Raw genomic sequence first — 19944 nt, 5'->3', positions numbered from 1 at the left:
TCCCACGTCCTCCTTGGTCCATTCCAGGCCTGCGGAATGAACGTGAGCCACCAGGTACGCCTCGGCCTCCGGGTCCACGGGACGCTGTACGCATTCCCACAGTGGATGGCCGTCCGGCAGGCCCGGCCGCGGGGCCGGGGGCCAGGGTGTCCCTGCAGGCGCTGGAGGCAGAGGCCGAAGCTGGGGCCGAGGCCCTGCTGCAGCGCCACATCGACCGCATCTACCGCGATGACACGCTCTTCGGCCGGTCCACGGGGGCGCGGCCCCCGCCGCTAATCCGGCCCATGTCCCTCGCAGTGCCCGGACTGACGGGAGGGGCCGGGCCTCCAGAACCCCTGAGCCCGGCCATGTCCATCTCGCCCCAGGCCACCTACTTGTCGAAGCTGATCCCACACGCCGTGCTGCCGCCCACCGTGGACGTGGTGGCCCTGGGCCGCTGCAGCTTGCGCACCCTGAGCCGCTGCAGCCTGCTCTCAGCCAGCCCAGCCTCCGTCCGCTCTCTGGGCCGCTTCTCCTCGGTCTCCAGCCCGCGACCCCGAAGCCGCCACCCTTCCTCCTCCAGCGACACCTGGAGCCATTCTCAGTCCTCCGAGACCATTGTGTCTGATGGCTCCACCCTCTCCTCTAAGGGTGGCTCTGAGGGCCGGCCAGAGGGCTCCGTGGCCAACAGTAGCGTGGCGCCCCCTCCGCAGGGAGGCAGCGGGCGGGGCTCTCCCAGCGGGGGCAGCACCGCTGAAGCCTCGGACACTGTCAGCATTCGGAGCGGGGGCCAGTTGTCAGGCCGGAGCGTGTCCCTACGTAAGCTGAAGCGGCCCCCTCCGCCTCCCCGCCGGACCCACTCGCTCCATCAGCGCAGCTCGGCGGTCCCTGATGGGCCTTTGGGGCTGCCTCCCAAGCCAGAGCGGAAGCAGCAGCTGCAGCCGCCCCGGCCGCCCACCACTGGAGGGTCGGAAGGGATGGCGGCCCCGCACTGTCCACCCAGCTCGGCAGGCGGCTGGGTGTCTGGCTTGTCTCCGGGTGGCTCCCGGCGCCCCCCACGTTCCCCGGAACGGACACTCTCACCCTCCAGTGGATACTCAAGCCAAAGTGGTACCCCTACCCTCCCCCCCAAGGGTCTAGCAGGGGCCCCTGCTTCCCCAGGCAAGGCCCAGCCCCCCAAACCAGAACGTGTCACTTCCCTTCGATCTCCCGGGGCCTCCGTCTCCTCCTCCCTCACTTCTCTGTGTTCCTCTTCCTCTGATCCAGCACCTTCAGACCGCTCTGGTCCTCACATGTCGACTGCCCTGGGCGACAGGTTTGTCATACCTCCTCACCCCAAGGTGGCTGCCCCCTTCTCCCCACCTCCCTCTAAGCCCAAGAGTCCAAACCAAGCTGCCCTTGCTCCTGCTGTAGTCCCTGGGCCTGTCTCTACCACTGCTGCCAGTCCTGAGTCCCCACCCACTCCCCAGACATCCCTGACCCCACCTCAGGCATCTCCTGCTGCCTCCAAAGACCAGTCACCCCCTCCGTCCCCACCCCCATCATATCACCCACCCCCACCCCCCACTAAGAAACCAGAGGTGGTTGAGGGGGCCCTGTCTGCCCCAGAGACCGCTGAGGAGCTCCTCCAAGATCCCAACTGGCCCCCTCCCCCGCCTCCTACCCCAGAGGAGCAGGACCTGTCCATGGCCGACTTCCCACCACCCGAGGAAGCCTTTTTCTCTGTGGCTAGCCCTGAGCCCGCAGGCCCTTCACCCCTCCCAGAGGCCTCCTTACCTGCTGTTTCCTTCCAGAACCAGCCCTCTGGTACCCCAGACCCTCCTCCCGCCCCGCCCGCCCCACCTGCTGCCGGCTCTGTCGCAGGGCTTCTGGCCAAGGCCCCTCGGAAGGAGCCAGTGGGCTGCAGCAAGGGTGGGGGCCTTCCCCGGGAGGATGCCAGTGCGCCCCTGGTCACACCCTCCCTCCTGCAGACGGTTCGGCTGCGCTCTGTGGGCGCTCCCACAGTGACTCCAAATCCAGCATCGGGGCCATCACCCCCCCAGAAGCCACTCCGAAGGGCCCTGTCAGGGCGGGCTAGTCCTGCGTCTGCCGCCTCCTCAGGGCTCCATGCAGCTGTTCGGCTCAAGGCCTCTAACCTGGTTGTCAGCACAGGCCCTCTGGGTGCCCAGCCCAATGGACCACCTGAGGCAGAGCCACGGTCCCCTGCCTCTACGGCCAGCTTCATCTTCTCCAAGGGCACTAAGAAGCTGCAGCTGGAGCGGCCTGTGTCCCCGGAGACCCAGGCTGACCTCCAGCGGAACCTGGTAGCTGAACTAAGGAGCGTCTCAGAGCAACGGCCACCCCAGGCCCCAAAGAAGACACCTAAGGCCCCCCCGCCTGTGGCTCGCAAGCCTTCTGGGGGCATTCCCCTTCCCACCTCCCCCAGCTTCCCTCGAGCTGAGCCCCTTACTGCGCCTCCCACCAACGGGCTCCCCCATGCCGAGGACAGGACTAAGGAGGAGCTGGCAGAGAATGGAAGTGTCTTGCAGCTGGTGGGCCCGGACGAGCAGAAGCTGGGCCCGCCTAGTACAGGTACAGTGGGCTGGGAAGGGTGGGGTGTGGAATCCAGCACTGGTCACGGGACACAGGTATCAGAAGTTTTGCCCTTAGGGACTTGCTCTTGATCTTGAAGGTTTTTCTGGTCTTGGGTGTCTGGGGAGGTGACCTGTCACCTCCGATGAGCTCCACTGAAGGAGTTTGGTATGAGGGTCTCTGGAGTCAGACCTACTGAGTTTGAATTCCAGCTCTGCCATTTTATCCACCCATCCTGGCCTCGAGTTCCTCACTGTGAAGTGTGAGGAGTGATACTTTATAGAGGCAGAGGGAGCATTTGTAAAATGTTGAGCCCTGTGCTGTTGGCATGGTCAGTAAAGCAAAGGGGTGAGAATGTGCCTTGGGCTCTTAGTGGCCAGAACCAAACTCGGGAGCCCCTGGCTGAGTGTCCCTTCTTTGCCCTCTGCAGACGCATAGAAAGAGCTGGTCTGACCACCAGACACCTCGCTGGTACTGCTGACCCATCCCAGGAATACATTCTCAGGGACCTGAGCGGCTCCGAGGATGAGAGGATACGGCAGACACTTAACCTAATGGGGGGACGCCTGCAGCCTTAACCTCCACGGCCTTCGGTATTTATGCAAGCCTGTGTGGATCCTGTCCTCCAAGTCACCCAGCTCTCATGCCTTTTCCTGAATGGACTCACCTCTGGCAGCTGCTGCTTCAGTCTTGGCCTTAGCCTCATCTTGGAGGAGGTAGCTGGTGGGAGTGGATGTCAGCGCCCCCTGCTGGCCTCAAGGCCACAGAGATGGAGGACCACAGCACCTCTTTTTCTTTTTGTTCATATCCAAATCATGCACATGCTGTAGTCCAGAATCAAAGCACTTTTGAAAAGTGGCTGCATGTCCATTCCCCAGGGCCCGTGAAGCCACATTCCAAGGGCCTGTTTACATGGCAGCAGCATCAGTCCCCAGCAGCCAGCCCTTGGCTGGGACTAACCTGTCCCCCTCTCCTCTGATCCAGTTTGCTCCTTTTCTTAGTTCTTGGAGGTAGGCAAGTCGTATTCCCACAGGCTTCTCCAGGCTGGAGGCAGGCTTGGGGCTGTGGCATTCCAAAGCACAAAAGGTGCAGCGGGGGTTAGTCCCCCTGTGCCTCAACTTACCACCAACCAGCTTCCTGCCTTCTAGTTCTGCCAGGTGCTTCATGCAGGGGACAGGAAGTGGGAGCCTGTCAAGGTCCAAATGGGTGGTGGAGAACACCAGAGGGGAGGTTCACAGGCTCACCCTGCCCTCCGAGAACAGAGCAGGGAGTCATGTCATGGGTCACTTGGCCCCATTTCACTTGACCAGGTTGGGGTGCGCGAGCATGACTCTTTAGAGGCAGGAGCCCATGGGCCATGGCAGAGCTGGGTCCCTTTCAGCTTGGCAGGAAGTACTGAGGACGTGGATGAAAGGGTGGGGCTGGGGCTGGCAGGGAAGAGCTTCTTTGGGCAGTGGGCTGGGACCTGGCCCTGTGGATTTCATCCTGACCTTCCTTTGCTCTGTGCATGTCCTTTCTGCAGCTGCCTGTTAGTGCAGGTGGTTCCACTGGGGGAGGGTGCTGACGCTGAGTGACAGGATGGGAAGCCAAGGGTGCATTCTATTCCAGACTTTTCCCTAGTCAAAGAGGGGGCACTTGATGCTCCTAGGGGCAGGCTGGGTGGTTCCCCCCCGCCGTAGATGTCAGTCTCTTGCTACTGATCTCTCCAGGAATCTTAGCGATTTTTCCATTTTCAACCAGTGCCACCTATGTTGGTAAGCTAGTTTCCTCCAAGGTTCCATGGGGGTGACCCTAGTGCTTCCTCCCGCTGCAGGGTGGCTGTCACCAGGGTCACCCCTTCTGTATTGATCTTCTTTCTTCAACAGTGACTCAGGCTTGAGCTGGACAAGGAACCTTTTTAGCTGCTTCTCCTCCACCCAGGAGACAGGTTGACCCTCTCCCAGAACAAGAGCTGGGAACACAGGGGATGTCGTTGGAGAGCCCAGGTTCCTCTGGCCTTCTCCACCATCTTCTCTTCAGCTATAAACCAGTGTTCTTCCGTGCCCGCTGGGTATGTGTTGTCCCTGCCCGGTAAGATGGGGAAGACAGTCGGTAAACCAGCTCTGCTCAGAGCTCTTGACCAATCTCCTGGGAATGGGGGACTAGGACCAGGCCAAAGCTTCCATGACATCAAGCCTAGGCAGCAGCCACAGAGCTGCTGGAGCTGAGAGGGAGCCCACCTTCTGTCTCTTTGCCTCCCCTCTCTCTGTTACTCCTTATCTTCAGTTAGTCCTCTGAGCTTGTTTCCCCACTGGGTGGGACAGAGTTGAAAGGAGAAGGGAGGATCTCCCAAGAGGCAATCCTTCTTTGTCCTCTGGGGTAAATGAACTTGACCTAGTGCACATGGAGACCAAAAGCCTCTGATTTTTAATTTCCATAAAAATGTTAGAGAGAGAAGTATATATATATATATATATATTTCTTTAAATTTTTGAGTCTTTGATATGTCTATACAATCTGTTCCCTCTGCCCTGAAGCCGGAGTGAGACACATGGAAAAACTCTGTGTGGATTTCATTCGAAGGTGTTAATTAAATGATTAAAACTTGGCTGTGGCTGCTGCTTCTTAATGGGGAGGGTCAGGGTGGTGGTCTGCACCCCACATTTAGAAAGGAAAATGTTCTGGACCCCAAAGTGAGCTTTTTCTGCTCAACACAGCTGAAGGGAAAGTCAAGGTATCTGCAGTCCAGCCCAGTCCACCCATGGCCCCATTACAGGTTCAAAAGTCCAAGATACATGCAGCCCTAGGCAGGGTGAGGAGCCCAGAAGCTGCTGTACACTGTGTTCTCTCCTGAGTTAGTCCAGCTCACAGACAGGTCCCATCCACACACCCTTGTTCAGATATTTTATTTGAATTTATGACAGCGACATTTAGTGGTTCTGAGATGGCTTATGGAGAAGTACCCCACCCTCCCCGAAGAAAAAACCAGTCTGTGCCATCCAACAACACACAGCTGGTTCAGGGATTGTCCCCACCTAGCATGATCAAAGGACATTCCAGGAGCCCCGGGGCAGGCCCTGCCCCCAGCGCCAAGCCTCAGAGTTGGCATGCTGGGGGAAAGCTGCCAGCCACTTGGTAGACCACTAGGTTCTCTGTTTTCCCTTCCCTCCACTTTTCAAATCCCACAGTTTCCTGTTGGGGAGAGGCTGTAATTAGCCCGGTTCAGGCACCAGATCCCAGCCAGAGACATGACTGCCGTGATAACTCTAGGAAAACTGGAAACCAATATTTTTCCAATTAGAAGGATTATGGCATAGACTTTTTCTGAGTTATGTTATATTGAGACCAGATTTGTCAGATCAGCTGCCAAGGGAAGAAGGTAGGGCTGGACTCCCTGTGCTGCCCTGCCCTCATCACTCCCCAGGTCAGCCTCTCCCTGCAGACAGGGTGCTCCTGGATCCTAGGGAGGCTGAGCTGCCCCTCACCAAGTCTTGTGTCTAAGAGAGTCCTGAACGTCCTGCTTCAGTGTCCTGGGAGATGGATAAGCAGGTGATGGACGGAGCAAATTAAGGAGAGAGCAGATGACTGAGGATGATGAGAGAAGGGAGGAAGCCGCCAGGTTGGCTAGCTGATGTTCCCCCCTTTCAGCGATTTACAGGAGACGGACCCCAGCTTGGTCATGAAGTTGGTTTGCTTCCACTGTGCAATGTACTCGTCAGAAATTTTAAAGTCAGCCTGGGCAAGAAAAATAACAAAAAAAAGTGATTACAGTGATGGTGGCAGGAATGCAAGAAAACAGACTCTTATACTACTAGAGTGTAAGGTGACTCAACTTCTCTAAGAGAGCAGTTTGTGAAAACTTCCATCTCCTATCATTCGCCCAAGGTAAGGTCACTTTAGGAATTTAGATTAAGAAAACAATCATGAGTAAGTACAAACAACTGGTATAATACATCTACTGTAGCATTCCAAGTGAAAATCTGAGAACAACCTCAATGTCCAAATAAGGTTTTGGAAATGATCATTATGATACTATACTATATATATATATGATTCTCACTCCTCAGTATTTAAGAAGATGGGTAAATTTTTGAGGCATAAAGTTAAAAAAAAATGAATTAAAATATGGTATGACTCAAACTACCAATATAAACATTATCACTATACATAAAAGAAGTCCAGAAGGAAACCAATCACTAATGACATTTTTCAGAAGCGGTAGGCAGCAGAATTATAGATGTTAGTTTTGTTCCCCCTACATTTGAGACATTTCTACAATGAAAATTTATTTTATAGCCAGAAAAAAATAAGTTGATTCAAAAAACCAGCCTGGGAAACTAGGAAAGGAGGGAGTGGACAAAGCCAGTTGTCACTTGCAGGAGCACGGAGAGGTAGAAACCACTCTAAAAGCCCTCCAGAAACACTTGTCTGTTGAGGAAACCAAGTATTAACTAGATAAAGCCACACATGCAGTGACTTAGCTGCATAAGGAGAGTGAATCTCTGCTGCTTTATGCAGTGATGTAACCCCAGCACCTAGAACAGTGCCAGACATACATGTTAGGGACTCAATAGGTGCTGAACGAATGAATGAATTCCAGGCAGGTGATGCGAGTCAGTGCTCTGAGAATCAGTGCTCTCACACCAGGCTGGGCAGGAAGGACTCCAGGAGGGCTCTGATCCTGGCTCTATCACTTCCGGTGACCCTGTGTGGCCATGCCAGATAAACTGGGGATCATCTCCCATCACAGACTGAAAGTCTACCGAGGAAACAGCTGCAGTCCCTCACATGCTGCCTCTAACAGCCTGTCAGCGCGCAGTGCCTGTGAGGGCCCGTGGGCTCTCAGGCACCTCATTTGAGAGGCTGGGATGAAGGAAGAGAGGGGCTTACATGCAGGAAGGCCCAGCTGGGGAAAGTGCAGCGTGTTACCTGCAATTTCTCAAAGACTTTCTTCTTGGGCTTCAGCTCTTCGTCTGGTTGGCCCTTCTCATAGCCCTTCACAAACACTCGCTCACCAGGAGCAGAGCCTGCAGGAGGGTCTAGAGGCTCAACCTTGCGGTTTACCCCTTCTCTGGAAGGACACAGAGCACAGTGAGACAGTGAGGCCATGGATGGCCTCCGGCCGCCGTGGAGGCCAAAGCACTGGGGCCTTTACCTCAGGGGCTCTAATAGGATTTAGGGTACCCTCAATGCCAGAGCCCCAGGAGCTCCTCACTGCTGGACCACATCTCTGGACATTACCAGCACTGGGTCAACCAGGGCTCAACTGAAATCTTATGTCAGGAGAGTTTCCAAAATTTGGGCTTTTAAGGGATATGACGTAACAGCCAATGAACTGGGTTTGAATCCTGGCTTCACCCATTACTAGTAGACAGACTCGAGCATGCACATAGCTCTGAATCTTCGATTTCCATTTTAATATAGTTAACTTCAAGTAAAGTGCTTCATCCACGGTTCCTGTACAATAAGTAATTCCTCTTTTGGGGAGTGTTCTCAGGGCCTCCACCTGGCATGTGGAAGGGCAGCAAGTGGGCCACCCCCCTCTTCCTGGCCTCCCAAGGCCCTCTAGCCCCCCAGTTCTCACTCACACAGAAGCACACAGGAGCATGCCTTGGGACTCGACTCCTCTCATCTTCTGGGGTTTCAGATTGCACAGCACCACCACCAGCCTGTCCTGCAGTTCCTCCTTGGGCACAAACTGCACCAGGCCACTCACCACAGTCCGTGGCTCAGCTTCCCCCACATCAATCTTCTCCACATACAGGCTGTCTGCATCTGGGTGCTGCCACAAGAGATGTCAAGTCTTGGAGAGTATCCCAGTGGAACAGATCATGGGGCTTGGCGAGTCCTCTGGCTCCAGAAAGGGGCATCCACTCCCTACAGGGGCCCCAAGAGGAACCCTCTAGAGCTAACTCTCCAGGTCTCAGATAGCAGACATGAGAAGGGGCCCCAAAGAGCCAGATTTGAGTAACATGAGGCTAATTACGTGTGTTAGAGGTGAAAGGAGTCTCTAACAGAGATTAAAATGGCCTGGAGTGGCTGGGTGACCATCCTTATGGCCAAATGTGCACTGGAAATCAACCCCAATCCTGGGGGGGACTGGAAGATGGGGGACAGCTACCGGCTTCACCATCTGAAACAAGAGCATCAGCAGCTCTTTGAAGATCATTTTGGTGGTTGGTCTATATGGTGAAAAGCAAATATATACTGGGAGAAAAAAATACCCAGACCACTGGTCCTAGGCCACTGGCTACAAAGCTTTCTGCCTCTGGGAAAGAGGAAGTCCTTCTTTCTCCCTTCACCATTTTCTGGGGTGGGGACAGGGAAGGACAAAGTAGCTCATCAATGATAAGGCCTGCAACTAGTCCAGACAAGCTGGGAGACACCAGGTGAGTCCATCAGACTGGATGTGATAGATAAACAAGTTCCTTCTGACTAACATCCGCTCTTTACTGAGTTCCTGGCTGTGTTTGGTTGCATAAGGTCCAGAGATGGCCAGGGGAAAAGCCTGACGCCTGGAACTAGATGCTTAGGCGCTGACTTGCAGTATGACCTAAGGGATGTTGCTCTCCCTCCCAGGCCAGGTTTCCTCCAGATGGAAGCAGACAAACCTGACCTGTGTCTGCCTCTCCAGGACGTGGTGGAAAATGAGTACCTTGTCCACACTAATGACTTTCCCCACACGGATATCCAGCCGGGATGGGATGACCTCCTCTGGCTCCGAATTCTTGGCAGGGCCTTTGACAGCTGGCTCTGGAGATGAGAAGAACCCAAGGCTCAGAGCTCTCCTCCTTCCCACGACAGGTCAGCTGCTGATGCCCTCAAATGAGGACACGGGCAGGACTTAGTGCAGAATCCCCAGAATCCACCCACTGAATTGAAACAGAGGCGGCCACTGCTGAGAAGAGAAGTACCAGATTTTACCACTCTCCCCCTCAGGTATTAGGCTGGAGGGAAGAGGAGGGGTTGGTGTAGCTTTGCCGCCATTCCCATGTTCCATATGTAAGTACCGAGCCCTTTCTGGGAGGAAAGTGTTATCAATGTTAACACTGTTGTTAACATCTCAGCTTCGTGGCTACATGGCTGGTTGACTAAGAGCCAGTCAGGGAAACGTAGAAGGGAACTGGGCGAATCTAGAGATCGGCTTCCCTAAGGAGCTGTGCAGGCCCTGCCTGAGCAGCTACGTCAGCCTCAGGGTCTAATGCAGCCTCTTTCCCTAACTGAAGACGTGGGTTTCGTCAAAGGACCAGGGCATGCGTCTCACAGCAGCACTGCCAGCAGGGTGTAACCGCTTCAGGCGGCTCAGCGGTGCACCCACTGCCAATGCAGGCGACGCGGGTTTGATCCCTGAGTCGGGACGATCCCCTGGAGGAGGGAATGGCATCCCCCTCCAGGATTCTTGCCTGGGAAATCCCGTGGACAGAGGAGTCTGGTGGGGCTACAGTCCATGGTGTCCCAAAAGAGTCAGTCATGACTTAGTGATTAAAACAACAGCAAAATTGCTTCGTGGTACCGACCAAACCAAAGTCAAGATGACTGGAGTTTTCCATTCCAGCAGTCAATGGGGCATGACATTCCTGCATTTCAGACCCTCCTGGCTTCTTGGGCCTGAACTGAAGACAAACCCTTTTCTGAGGCACTGACAGGCTCTCTACATGTCTCTCATGCTCTCTCATGTAGGCAGCCCCCACAGACCCCCCTTCCCGGGCCCCTCCCCAGCTGGCCTTACTCTGCTTTGAGGGATCTGGGTAGGCAGCGCTGGACAGTTTCTTCAGAGCAGGAGTATTAAACTTCTCCCGGATGGGATCCAGCAACTTGTTCAGGGCAACTTCAACAGAATTCTTGAGGTCTCCAGGGTGGACAACCTGCAAGTGTGCAAGGCCGGGTGAGAAGGCGCACAGGACACCTGGATCTACTAAGAAAAATGTGCGGATGGAATGCACGGTGTTTTCCCAGCAGTCTTATTTGAACCTTAGAACAACCTTGTGAAGCCGGAAGAGCAGAGACAGGGACACAGGTTCACAAGGTTATCTAGTTTGTCAGAGACCTAGGTCTTCTGACACTGAATTCCATACTAACTTGAGAGTTTGTAGAGGCTAAATGTTTCTAATTAGTCAAATTTCACTGTGCGTGCTAAGTCGCTCAGCTATGTCCAATTCTCTGCAACCCCATGGACTGTAGCCCGCCAGGCTCCTCTGTCCATGGGATTCTCTAGGTAAGAATACTGCAGTGGGTTTTTGTCCCCTTCTCCAGGGGATCTTCCTGAGCCAGGGATTGAACTCAAGACTTTGAGTCTCCTGCATTGGCAGGTGGGTTCTTTACCACTAGCGCCACCTGGGATGACTCAGATTCCTCCAATATGCTGAGTAGTGGCATAAAGCAGGTATTATTTATATGCAGGGAAAACATTCACACAGGGAACCCGGGGGCTACAGACAGCCTGGGGGGTGGGGGGAGATGAGTGAGCGAGAAGGAAGAACAAAGACTCTGTAGATAAATCACCTGGGGTGAGAGTCCCAGCTAGCTGGGTGACCTCAAACCAGGCACTTAACCGCTCTGAGCTTTGGATTCTTCACTTTAAAAAATAAATGAAAATAATAATACTTGTATCTTCCAGCGTCGGAATGAGGATGAAATCACTTAACGTGGGTGAAAATGATGTGTAGTGCTAGTACATGGGAGGAGCTTAGTAATTCCATTTTTTTTCTCGAGTCCCATGACTAGAACCTTTACATCCTAAATCTGGCCCGAAAGGATCTTCTAAGGTATTCTGACAGATGCCCCTCAGGTATGAATACATGTAATAAAACACCTATGTTTTTGTTTCTGATGTTACTCCTTCATTTTCTCGGGAATGGTGTTTTTGTTGCTGTTGGCCACACCGTGTAGCATGTGGGATCTAGTTCCCGATGAGGGGTTGAACCTGGTTCTAGAACCAAGTCCTAACCACTGGACCACCAGGGAAGTCCTTCCTTTTTAACAAAAGAAAAGCTTTAGACCTGCACTGTCCAATACGGTGGCCACAAGCCGCATGCAGATATTTAAATCTAAGTTAGAATTCAGTTCCTCTGTTGTACTGGTCACACGTGGCCAGGGGCAACTGTGTCAGTGCAGATAAGAACATGTCCACTGTCATAGGAAGTGCTGCTGGTTATGTTGTCAGGCTCTTTCTCAGAAACACTTCTTCCATTACTTCTTAGTGAACAAAATGAAAGTGTTAGTCAGTCGTGTCTGACTCTGCGACCCCGTGGACTGCAGCCTGCCAGGCTCCTCTGTCCATGGGGCTCTCCAGGCAAGAAGACTGCAATGTGTAGCCATTCCCTTCTCCAGGGGATCTTCCCGACCCAGGGATTGAACCTGGGTCTCCTGCTTTGTAGACAGATTCTTTACCATCTGAGCCGCCAGGGAAGCCTTCTTATCATTCCCACAAAGGACTGCTCATGAGATTGAAGAGTTGAGTGTGGGTTCTGTGGCCTGACTCAGGCTGCAGACAGAGGGTTTCAGAGCAACAGCTGCCAAATATCCCAAAAATGGGCCTGAAGGAACCTCAGAACTCAGAGGTCACTAAGTCTTTTCTTCCACTGGATGCTCAAACTCTCATATGACATTGCTTCCAGTGGTCCTCTGGCCTTTGCCTGAACACCTCAGCGATGGGGAATGTAAGGTCAGGCAAGACAGTCCTGTCCATCACCACACAACTGGGGTCATTACAAAGTTCTTCAAGCTTAAGCAAGCCTCCCTGCAGTCTGCATCTGCAGTCCTGGTTCAGCCTTCTGTTGCCACAGGAAGAAAACTCACCCCTAACTCAGGAGAGTCCTTGGGTTTGAGGACAGGTGAACACATCCTTGCATCCCAGTTCAACATGCCTGGTTCTTCCAGCTTGTGCTTTATGACCTGGTTTGCAACCTGTTCCCTATCATGGCATCCTTCCTCTCCCCATCAATACACTCCAGATTGTCAAATGAACATTACAAAATTTATTTTTGTGAGGTTTATTTGACAAAAAACCTCACAAAAAGTCCAACACAACCAAAATGGCCAGTGGCAACTGTGTTAGTGCAGATGAGCACATGCATCTTACCAAAGGTACTCAGAACATCAGAGAACTGGATGATCAACCCCCCGGTCTGAACTCTGCATTTCTGACGATGAGGCCAAGACCTCATGAACATTTCTGACAGCCCTGTCATACTGCCGATTCGGCCCATGTTCGGAGCCAGTCAAGACCCCCATTTCATCCACTATATACAGTCATTACTCCTTTCCTTTATCATCTGGCCCTGTCTTCCTCTCCCACAGTGGCCCCTCGCCTTGCAGACTCCAGTCAGACTCTAAACCACTTGTGAGTCTCTAGATACCACACTGCTTCCTCTTAGCATGTCTCACACAATGAATTCCCTCATGGGTTTCCTGAAGAACCCCTAATGAGTGAGATGGTGTGTGAACATTATCCCCTCCACAAAGCTTTCCCTGACAGCCAGTTAGTCACTTCCTCACGTTCTATTACTGGACCATGCATACATGGTACAGTAAGCAGTAAATGACATTTATTTACACGTCATCCTCACCTATGGACTATGAGCTTCACGAAGATTTAATCCTCTTTGTAATGTCAGCCTCTAGCATGGTGCCAAACACATGGGCACCTAGTAGGTCTTTTGTTAAACTGTCAAAATGAACAGTATTCTCTCTTCTGTTCTTTTATAGTCGTGTCTCTTTTCTGAACCTTGATTTGGTACCTGAAATGCTTCATCTTGTCGGGTTTGGTCCTTCATTCCAGGTTAAGTCCTTTGCAGAGTGATTAAGACACCAACATACTAGCTTTCTGCCATTTGTTAATCTACTCCACGAGCCATCTGAATCCTCATCTGAGCCATTAACATAATATACAGCCTCAAGATCATCCTGACAGAGCCCTATGGCAGACAGAAACTTGGTGAGGCCACACGGAGGGGTTTGTCAGAATGAGTTCAGTGGGGATTATCCTCCTCTCGTATTACCTCATCAGCAAAGTCCTTTTCCAGGTCCAAGTAAGCTGTGTAGGTTTTGTTTCCACCCCATTTTTCATCTCGAAGGATCACAAACTCTGTAAGAAAAACAATCCATGCCAACAAACTCACAGACAATGGCGAGTCAGCATCCCTGGCCCAAACATGTATTTGTAGTTCCTGCCATGTATTTTAAACTTAATTGTACAGTATTTTATTGTTTTTTAAACTGGATGAGTGGGAGTGTTGTATACCCAGCTAGCATCCAAGCTCAGGGGAAACAATTGTGTCTTACATCTCTTTTGTATTTCTCTACTCCCCATGCCTGCCCCCTTCATTTCTACCACTCATGCCCACCATGACACCCCACTTAGAAGGTACTCTGGTAACAAACACACAGACATCTCAATGATATCCCCACTTCAATCACACATTAACATATGAGAAATCAGAGCAGAGAATCAGAGAAGCCAGTCTCCGGAGGAAGACTCTGACAAGCCACAGGGATGACCCAGCACCGGTTTTCCTATTTCAGCCTAAACTCTGAGAAGAAAACAGGGAGTATCTTACCAGACTTGAGAGGAAAGAGGACATGTCTGATGAAGGCCAGAACGCCGTTGTTCTCCACATTCCCTGGCTCACAGAAGGCCTTCTTCAGTTTTTTCTTTACATCCTCTTTCCGATCAAGCAGATCAATCTTGGACTCCTAGAAGCCAGGGAGGAGAGGAGGACCTCTTGTGGTTGAAAATGAGAATACGCTCAACTCATCTGTATTTTAATTTTTTGGACAAAGATGTAAACATTAAATGACTTCAATAAGAGCAGAATTAACTGGAGTCAAGGACCACTCACTATAATACATAAAAATATTTTAATTTTTCTCTGTTCTTCCCAGGCCTTGTTTGTAGTATACGGAATCGTCGCAAATTTGTATCTGGAGAATAAATGTCCTTGGGACTATATCATAAGTACTTCTGAGTGGCTACCTAGTTTTCAATTGCAGATTTTATTTTGTATTATATTCCTAATTTTTAGTGACAATATAATTTATTTAGCAGTTTCTAAACTGTCAGATTTGCTCTCATCTTTACAAACTACAATGCTACAACGAACCTCTTTGCAGAGGTCCTCTTGCCTTCTCTAGGATTACTTCCTTAAGGTACCAAACACTGCTGGGCCCTAAACTGTTTTCCGACAGGCATACACCAAGTGACATTGCCATCCGCCATGTGTGAGGAGACGTTTCCCGGCAGTCACCAACACCAGGTATTATTTAAAGCCTTTGTCCTTTATAGGGCAATAGGCTTTGTTTCCTATTTTGGAGTGAGTGAGCTCATGCTCTTTTGTGTCCAGTGGTTACCAAGCTCAATCAACATAGGACTGGATGTGAATCACCTGGGGTGCTTAAAATAACATAAACTACTGGGCCCCACCCAAAGCTAATAAATCAAAACTTCTTGGGGGTTCACCCAGGCATTTGCATTTTTAAAAGCTCTCCATGTGGTTCTGATGCAGTCACGTTTTGGAACTGATGCTGGTGCTATTTCTAGGATGAAGACATGGTTGCTATTGCTAATTGCTAAGTCACTTCAGTCATGTCCGACTCTGTGTGACCCCACAGACGGCAGCCCACCAGGCTTCCCCATCCCTGGGATTCTCCAGGCAAGAACACTGGAGTGGGTTGCCATTTCCTTCTCCAATGCATGAAAGTGAAAAGTGAAAGTGAGGTCGCTCAGTCATGTTTGACCCTCAGCGACCCCATGGACTGCATGCAGCCTTCCAGGCTCCTCCATCCATGGGATATTCCAGGCAAGAGTACTGGAGTGGGGTGCCAATAGGATAATCCAGAAATCAGACTTGAAGAACTAGATGAATGTCCAAAAATGACTTCAATTTGAATCAACTAGTAGGCTGTGAAAGAAAATAAGATTCCTTGAGTTGTTCCCCAGAACCACTTTATCAGTGCGCCCAATGCAGGGCGGGGCTGGATTCAATCCCTGGTCAGGGAACTGGATCCCACATGCTGCAACTGAGAGTTCACAAGCTGTAACAAAGATCAAAGATCCCGTGTGCGGCAACTAAGACCTGGCACTGCCAAATAGATAAATAAATATTAAAAAAAAAAAGAATCTCTAAGGACAGGGCCTTACTCTACACATACTCTCTTTTATAAAAGTTCCCTAGGTGATTCTAAAGATCAGCCATGTTTGTGAACCCAGAACCCAAACTTCCACATCTTTGGGTTCTACCAATTCTTCTACTCTGTGCCCTTAGTGATCAGAACAAAAGTGTACCTTCCCCAAGCAGAACTTTTAAATGTTAAGACACCATATTTATCAAAACCATCATATTAAATATCACCGTAAGAATCAAAGTGCTAACTGGTATGAACAAGGACCTACTGCATAGCACAGGCAACTCTTCCCAATATTCTGTAATAACTTACGTGGGAAAAAAATCTGAAAAAGAATGGATATATATATATAACTAAATCACTTTGCTGTATACCTGAAACACAACACTGTGAATCAATTATAGTCTAAAATAAATTAAAAACTAAATAAAAAAATATGTTACTGGGTGAAATGCAACTGTAGCCTTCTCATTAATAAGGCTGTACTCTGTCATAGTTGTATGGCTGAAGAAACTACTTTTGCTTGTACTTCTTATTAGTAGCAGTAAAACTTAAAATTATAATTGGATCCCATCAGGACTGCTTCAATACTCAAGAATCAGTGGAATTAACTGGATAACTTAAGATTTCTTATAGCTTAAATATTTGTGTGTTTTAGTTAGCCAGGTTACTTTTCTTTCTAGTCCTCAATTTCTTCATCTTTTGCTAAAGATTTCTCAACTCAGGTCAGAGCTCGTAACCTACCTCTTCTGAAGAGCTCATTTTGCTGCCAGTTAATCCTGGAACCATAGGATTCATCAGATGGATTCGTTTTGAGTAACCAAGTGCAGGGAGGTACTAAGGAGTTAGAAAGAAACACACAAAAGCAGATGTTAGTATAAATTCCTCCTCAGTGCTCCAATCTCATCTAACCTGGCCTTTCACTTAACAGTTTGATATATGCCTTCCAATCTTTTTTTCTACTGAATATATAACTTTTCAATGGTGATCTTAATATGAACAAAGCTTTTTTTCCCTACTGTCTATTAATATTACATCATGAACCTACTGGACTTGCTCTACCCACCATAAACAACTCTATTAGATAGCAACCAGTGTGGGGCTACAAATGGGGAGAGTAGGGAAGCGAGGCGAGCCCATACCCACCCTGGCTTTCTCCTTGAGGGCATTTTTGTTTTCAAACAGTGCTGAGAAAGAGACCAAGCAGAGAGCAGCAGTCTTGACTAAGCAGAGGAGACAGAGGATGTAAGGAGGCTAAGGATTTGGAAAGGGTTCCAGAGTGAAGGGAGAAGGCAATGGCACCCCACTCCAGTACTCTTGCCTGGAAAATCCCATGGGCGGAGGAGCCTGGTAGGCTGCAGTCCATGGGGTTGTTAAGAGTCGGACACGACTGAACAACTTCATTTTCACTTTTCACTTTCATGCATTGGAGAAGGAAATGGCAACCCGCTCCAGTGTTCTTGCCTGGAGAATCCCAGGGATGGAGGAGCCTGGTAGGCTGCCGTCTATGGGGTCGCACAGAGTTGGACACGACTGAAGCGACTTAGCAGCAGCCAGAGTGAAGAGGCCCTCCAAAAATCCCAAAGTGCTCCAATGCTTTCTTTAAAAAATTTTTTTATTTATTTATTTTTGACTGTAGTGGGTCTTTGTTGCTGCATGCAGGCCTTCTCTAGTTGCAACACATGGGGGCTCCTTTTTGTTGCGATGCAAGGGGTTCTCATTGTGGTGGCTTCTCTTGCTGTGGAGCACAAGCTCTAGGTACATGGGCTTCAGTAGTTGCAGTGCATGGGCTCAGGGGTCGTGGCACACAGACTTAGTTGCTCCATGGCACGTGGAACCTTCCCGGACCAGGGATCAAACCAGTGTCCCTTGCGTTGCAAGACAGATTCTTAACCACTGGACCACCAGGGAAGCCCCTCCATTGCTTTCTTAATTGAATCACAACTGTGCCAGAATTCAGAGAGACATAGGGAAGCCCAGCAGAGAACAGGCTCTGGGAGGTTGGAGACTTGAGCAAATTTTAGGGGCTGTACAGTGCTGGGGAGGCAGAAGTTGAAGTTTAGGTTCAATCAAACCACAGAGGGCTTTGTGAACACCCTGAGGTTTCATTTTAGTTTGAGACCCCAGAAAGACCACATCCTAAGATAAGGTTTACCTCATAGGAGTAAGAGCAAACTGAAATAGACCTATTCTACAAAGCCTAAAATCCACCCTTGACAGGATCAAAGTGATGAGTCAGTAATTTAATAGCCTACAGAAAACACAGCACTGAGAGCAACCATAGCATATTTATGGTGTCCCTGATACAATAAAAAATTACAAGAAATGGGAAGCAGAAAAAAAGTGACTGACAGACAAGAGGAAAGAGTCAATAAAACCAGACACAGGAACAATCCAGATACTAGAACAAGCAGATCAGGATGTCAGAATAACTATAATTGGTGTGTTAAAAGAAATAAAGGAAAAGATGAATGAAATGGATAAAAGATGGAGGAATATAAAAGAGAACTGGCATCTATTTAAAAAAAACACCAAACAAATGCAAGTTCTAAAATGGCACAGTACAATACTGGATGGATTCAACAAAAGACAGGATTATTGAACACAAAGAAAAGTCAACAGATAATATCCAACTAAAACATAGAGGAACAAAAACGGGGATACAAGTTCAGAGTTAGATCTCTGGATGGAAAACCAATGTCCTGCCCACCTGCCACAACAAAGATCCACATGTTTAAACTAAGACCCAATGTGCGTGTGTGCGTGCTTAGTCACTTCAGTCATGTTCAACTCTTTGCAACCCTGTGGACTATAGCCTGCCAGGCTCCTCCCTCAGTCCATGGGATTCTCCAGGCAAGAGTACTGAAGTGGGCTGCCACGAGCTCCTCCAGGGAAACTTCCTGACCCAGGGATCGAACCTGCGTGTTCTGCATTACAGGCAGATTCTTTACTGCTGAACCACCAGGGAAGCCATTAAGACCCAATACAGCCAAATAAATAAATATTCTTTAAAAACCTACCAAACAAACAAAATAAGACAGTAAAAAAAAAACAAAAAACAAACAAACATGTTCTCAGATAGAAAGCTGTAAGAACTCCTTACTGAGAGACCTGCATTGCAGACACAAAATACAAAGGAGTCTTCAGGCTGAAGGAAACTGATCTCGGATGGAAGCACAAAACTGAAAGAAGGAATCAACAGTATCAGAAAGGGTGGTTGTTGTTGTTTAGTCGCTAAGTCATGTCTGACTTTCAAGACCCCAAGGACTGTAGCCCATCACAGCTCCTCTGTTCATGGGACTTCCCAGGCAAGAATACTGAAGAGGGTTGCCATTTCCTTCTCCAGGGGATCTTCCTGACCCAGGGATCGAACCAGTGTCTCCTGCATTAGCAGGTGGGTTCTTTACCTGGCTAAGCCACCAGGGAAGCCCATCAGGAAGGGTAAGTGGTGGTAAATATACGTGAAAACTGACTGTTTAGAAAACCATTATAAACAGGTCTTTGGGATTTAAAATATACATAAAACTAAAATAGATGACAATAGCACAAAGGGCAGCAGGGCATTGAATAAGGTAAAACTGTTGGGAAGTTCCAACTGTTCCCAACTGCATTGTTGGGAAGTGGTAAAAACATCTAACTATAATGAATTACAAGGACATGTAATCTCTAGGACAGGGCTGGGCAAAACTTTACTGTAAAAGGTCAGACAGTAAATATTTTAGGGTTGCTGGGTGATATATAGTCTCTATTGCTTATCTTTTTTCATTTTTTTTACAACCCTTAAAAAAAATACAAAAACCATTCTTAGAGCTTCTAAGTCATATAAAAATGGGCCATCAGCTGTATCTCTGTTGGAATAATAAAAGGTTTGATTAAAAAGTAAGCCAACTATACTTCATAAAATATATATTAAGAAAAAAAAGTCGAGAAGAAAAAAATATTCTTAGAGAAAATATATTTGAAAATATATATATATACACACACATATATCTATTTTTTACATGGCTGACTTCTAACAATATGCTAATTTATTTTGTATGTGTGTGTATATATATGCATGCTATGCTGTGCTAAGTCGCTTCAGTCGTGTCCAACTCTGTGACTCCATCTGTAGCCTGCCAGACTCATCTGTCCATGGGATTCTCCAGGCAAGAATATTGGAGTGGGCTGCCATGCCCTCCTCCAGGGGACCGTCTATACATATATATAGAATTTCTTTACATGGATAAGACTTCTTGCTGTTTCTATGCTAAGTGCCTTGCATACTTCTTACATGTACTAGTTGCTATAACA

The 19944-nt window shown here is 49.4% G+C and overlaps 2 protein-coding genes across 6 annotated transcripts in view; one reads left to right on the top strand and one right to left on the bottom strand.

Moving 5' to 3' along the window:
* Nucleotides 1-5137, top strand: part of NHSL3 (NHS like 3) — a 28314-nt gene extending 23177 nt beyond the window's left edge. For 4 of the 5 annotated variants that reach the window (XM_019978890.2, XM_019978876.2, XM_070774357.1 and 1 more), the window contains exons 6-7: nt 28-2550; nt 2981-5137. In XM_019978890.2, coding sequence (XP_019834449.2) covers nt 28-2550; nt 2981-2988 — 2531 coding nt within the window. In that variant the 3' untranslated portion in view covers nt 2989-5137. The remainder of the gene's footprint in view (nt 1-27; nt 2551-2980) is intronic. The other variant, XR_002182765.2, reaches the window with a different exon arrangement.
* Nucleotides 5138-5419: 282 nt separating this feature from the next.
* Nucleotides 5420-19944, bottom strand: part of YARS1 (tyrosyl-tRNA synthetase 1) — a 32164-nt gene continuing 17639 nt past the window's right edge. Inside the window, exons 6-13 of the mRNA XM_019978913.2 lie at nt 16396-16488; nt 14088-14223; nt 13530-13615; nt 10259-10394; nt 9185-9282; nt 8118-8311; nt 7459-7600; nt 5420-6264 (exon numbers count right to left, since the gene is read on the bottom strand). Of these exons, the coding sequence (XP_019834472.2) occupies nt 6154-6264; nt 7459-7600; nt 8118-8311; nt 9185-9282; nt 10259-10394; nt 13530-13615; nt 14088-14223; nt 16396-16488 (996 nt within the window). The 3' untranslated portion in view covers nt 5420-6153. The remainder of the gene's footprint in view (nt 6265-7458; nt 7601-8117; nt 8312-9184; nt 9283-10258; nt 10395-13529; nt 13616-14087; nt 14224-16395; nt 16489-19944) is intronic.

Source organism: Bos indicus, chromosome 2 (assembly GCF_029378745.1).
Source record: "Bos indicus isolate NIAB-ARS_2022 breed Sahiwal x Tharparkar chromosome 2, NIAB-ARS_B.indTharparkar_mat_pri_1.0, whole genome shotgun sequence".
Lineage (NCBI taxonomy): Eukaryota > Metazoa > Chordata > Mammalia > Artiodactyla > Bovidae > Bos > Bos indicus.
This window is presented reverse-complemented; position numbering and strand designations above follow the sequence as displayed.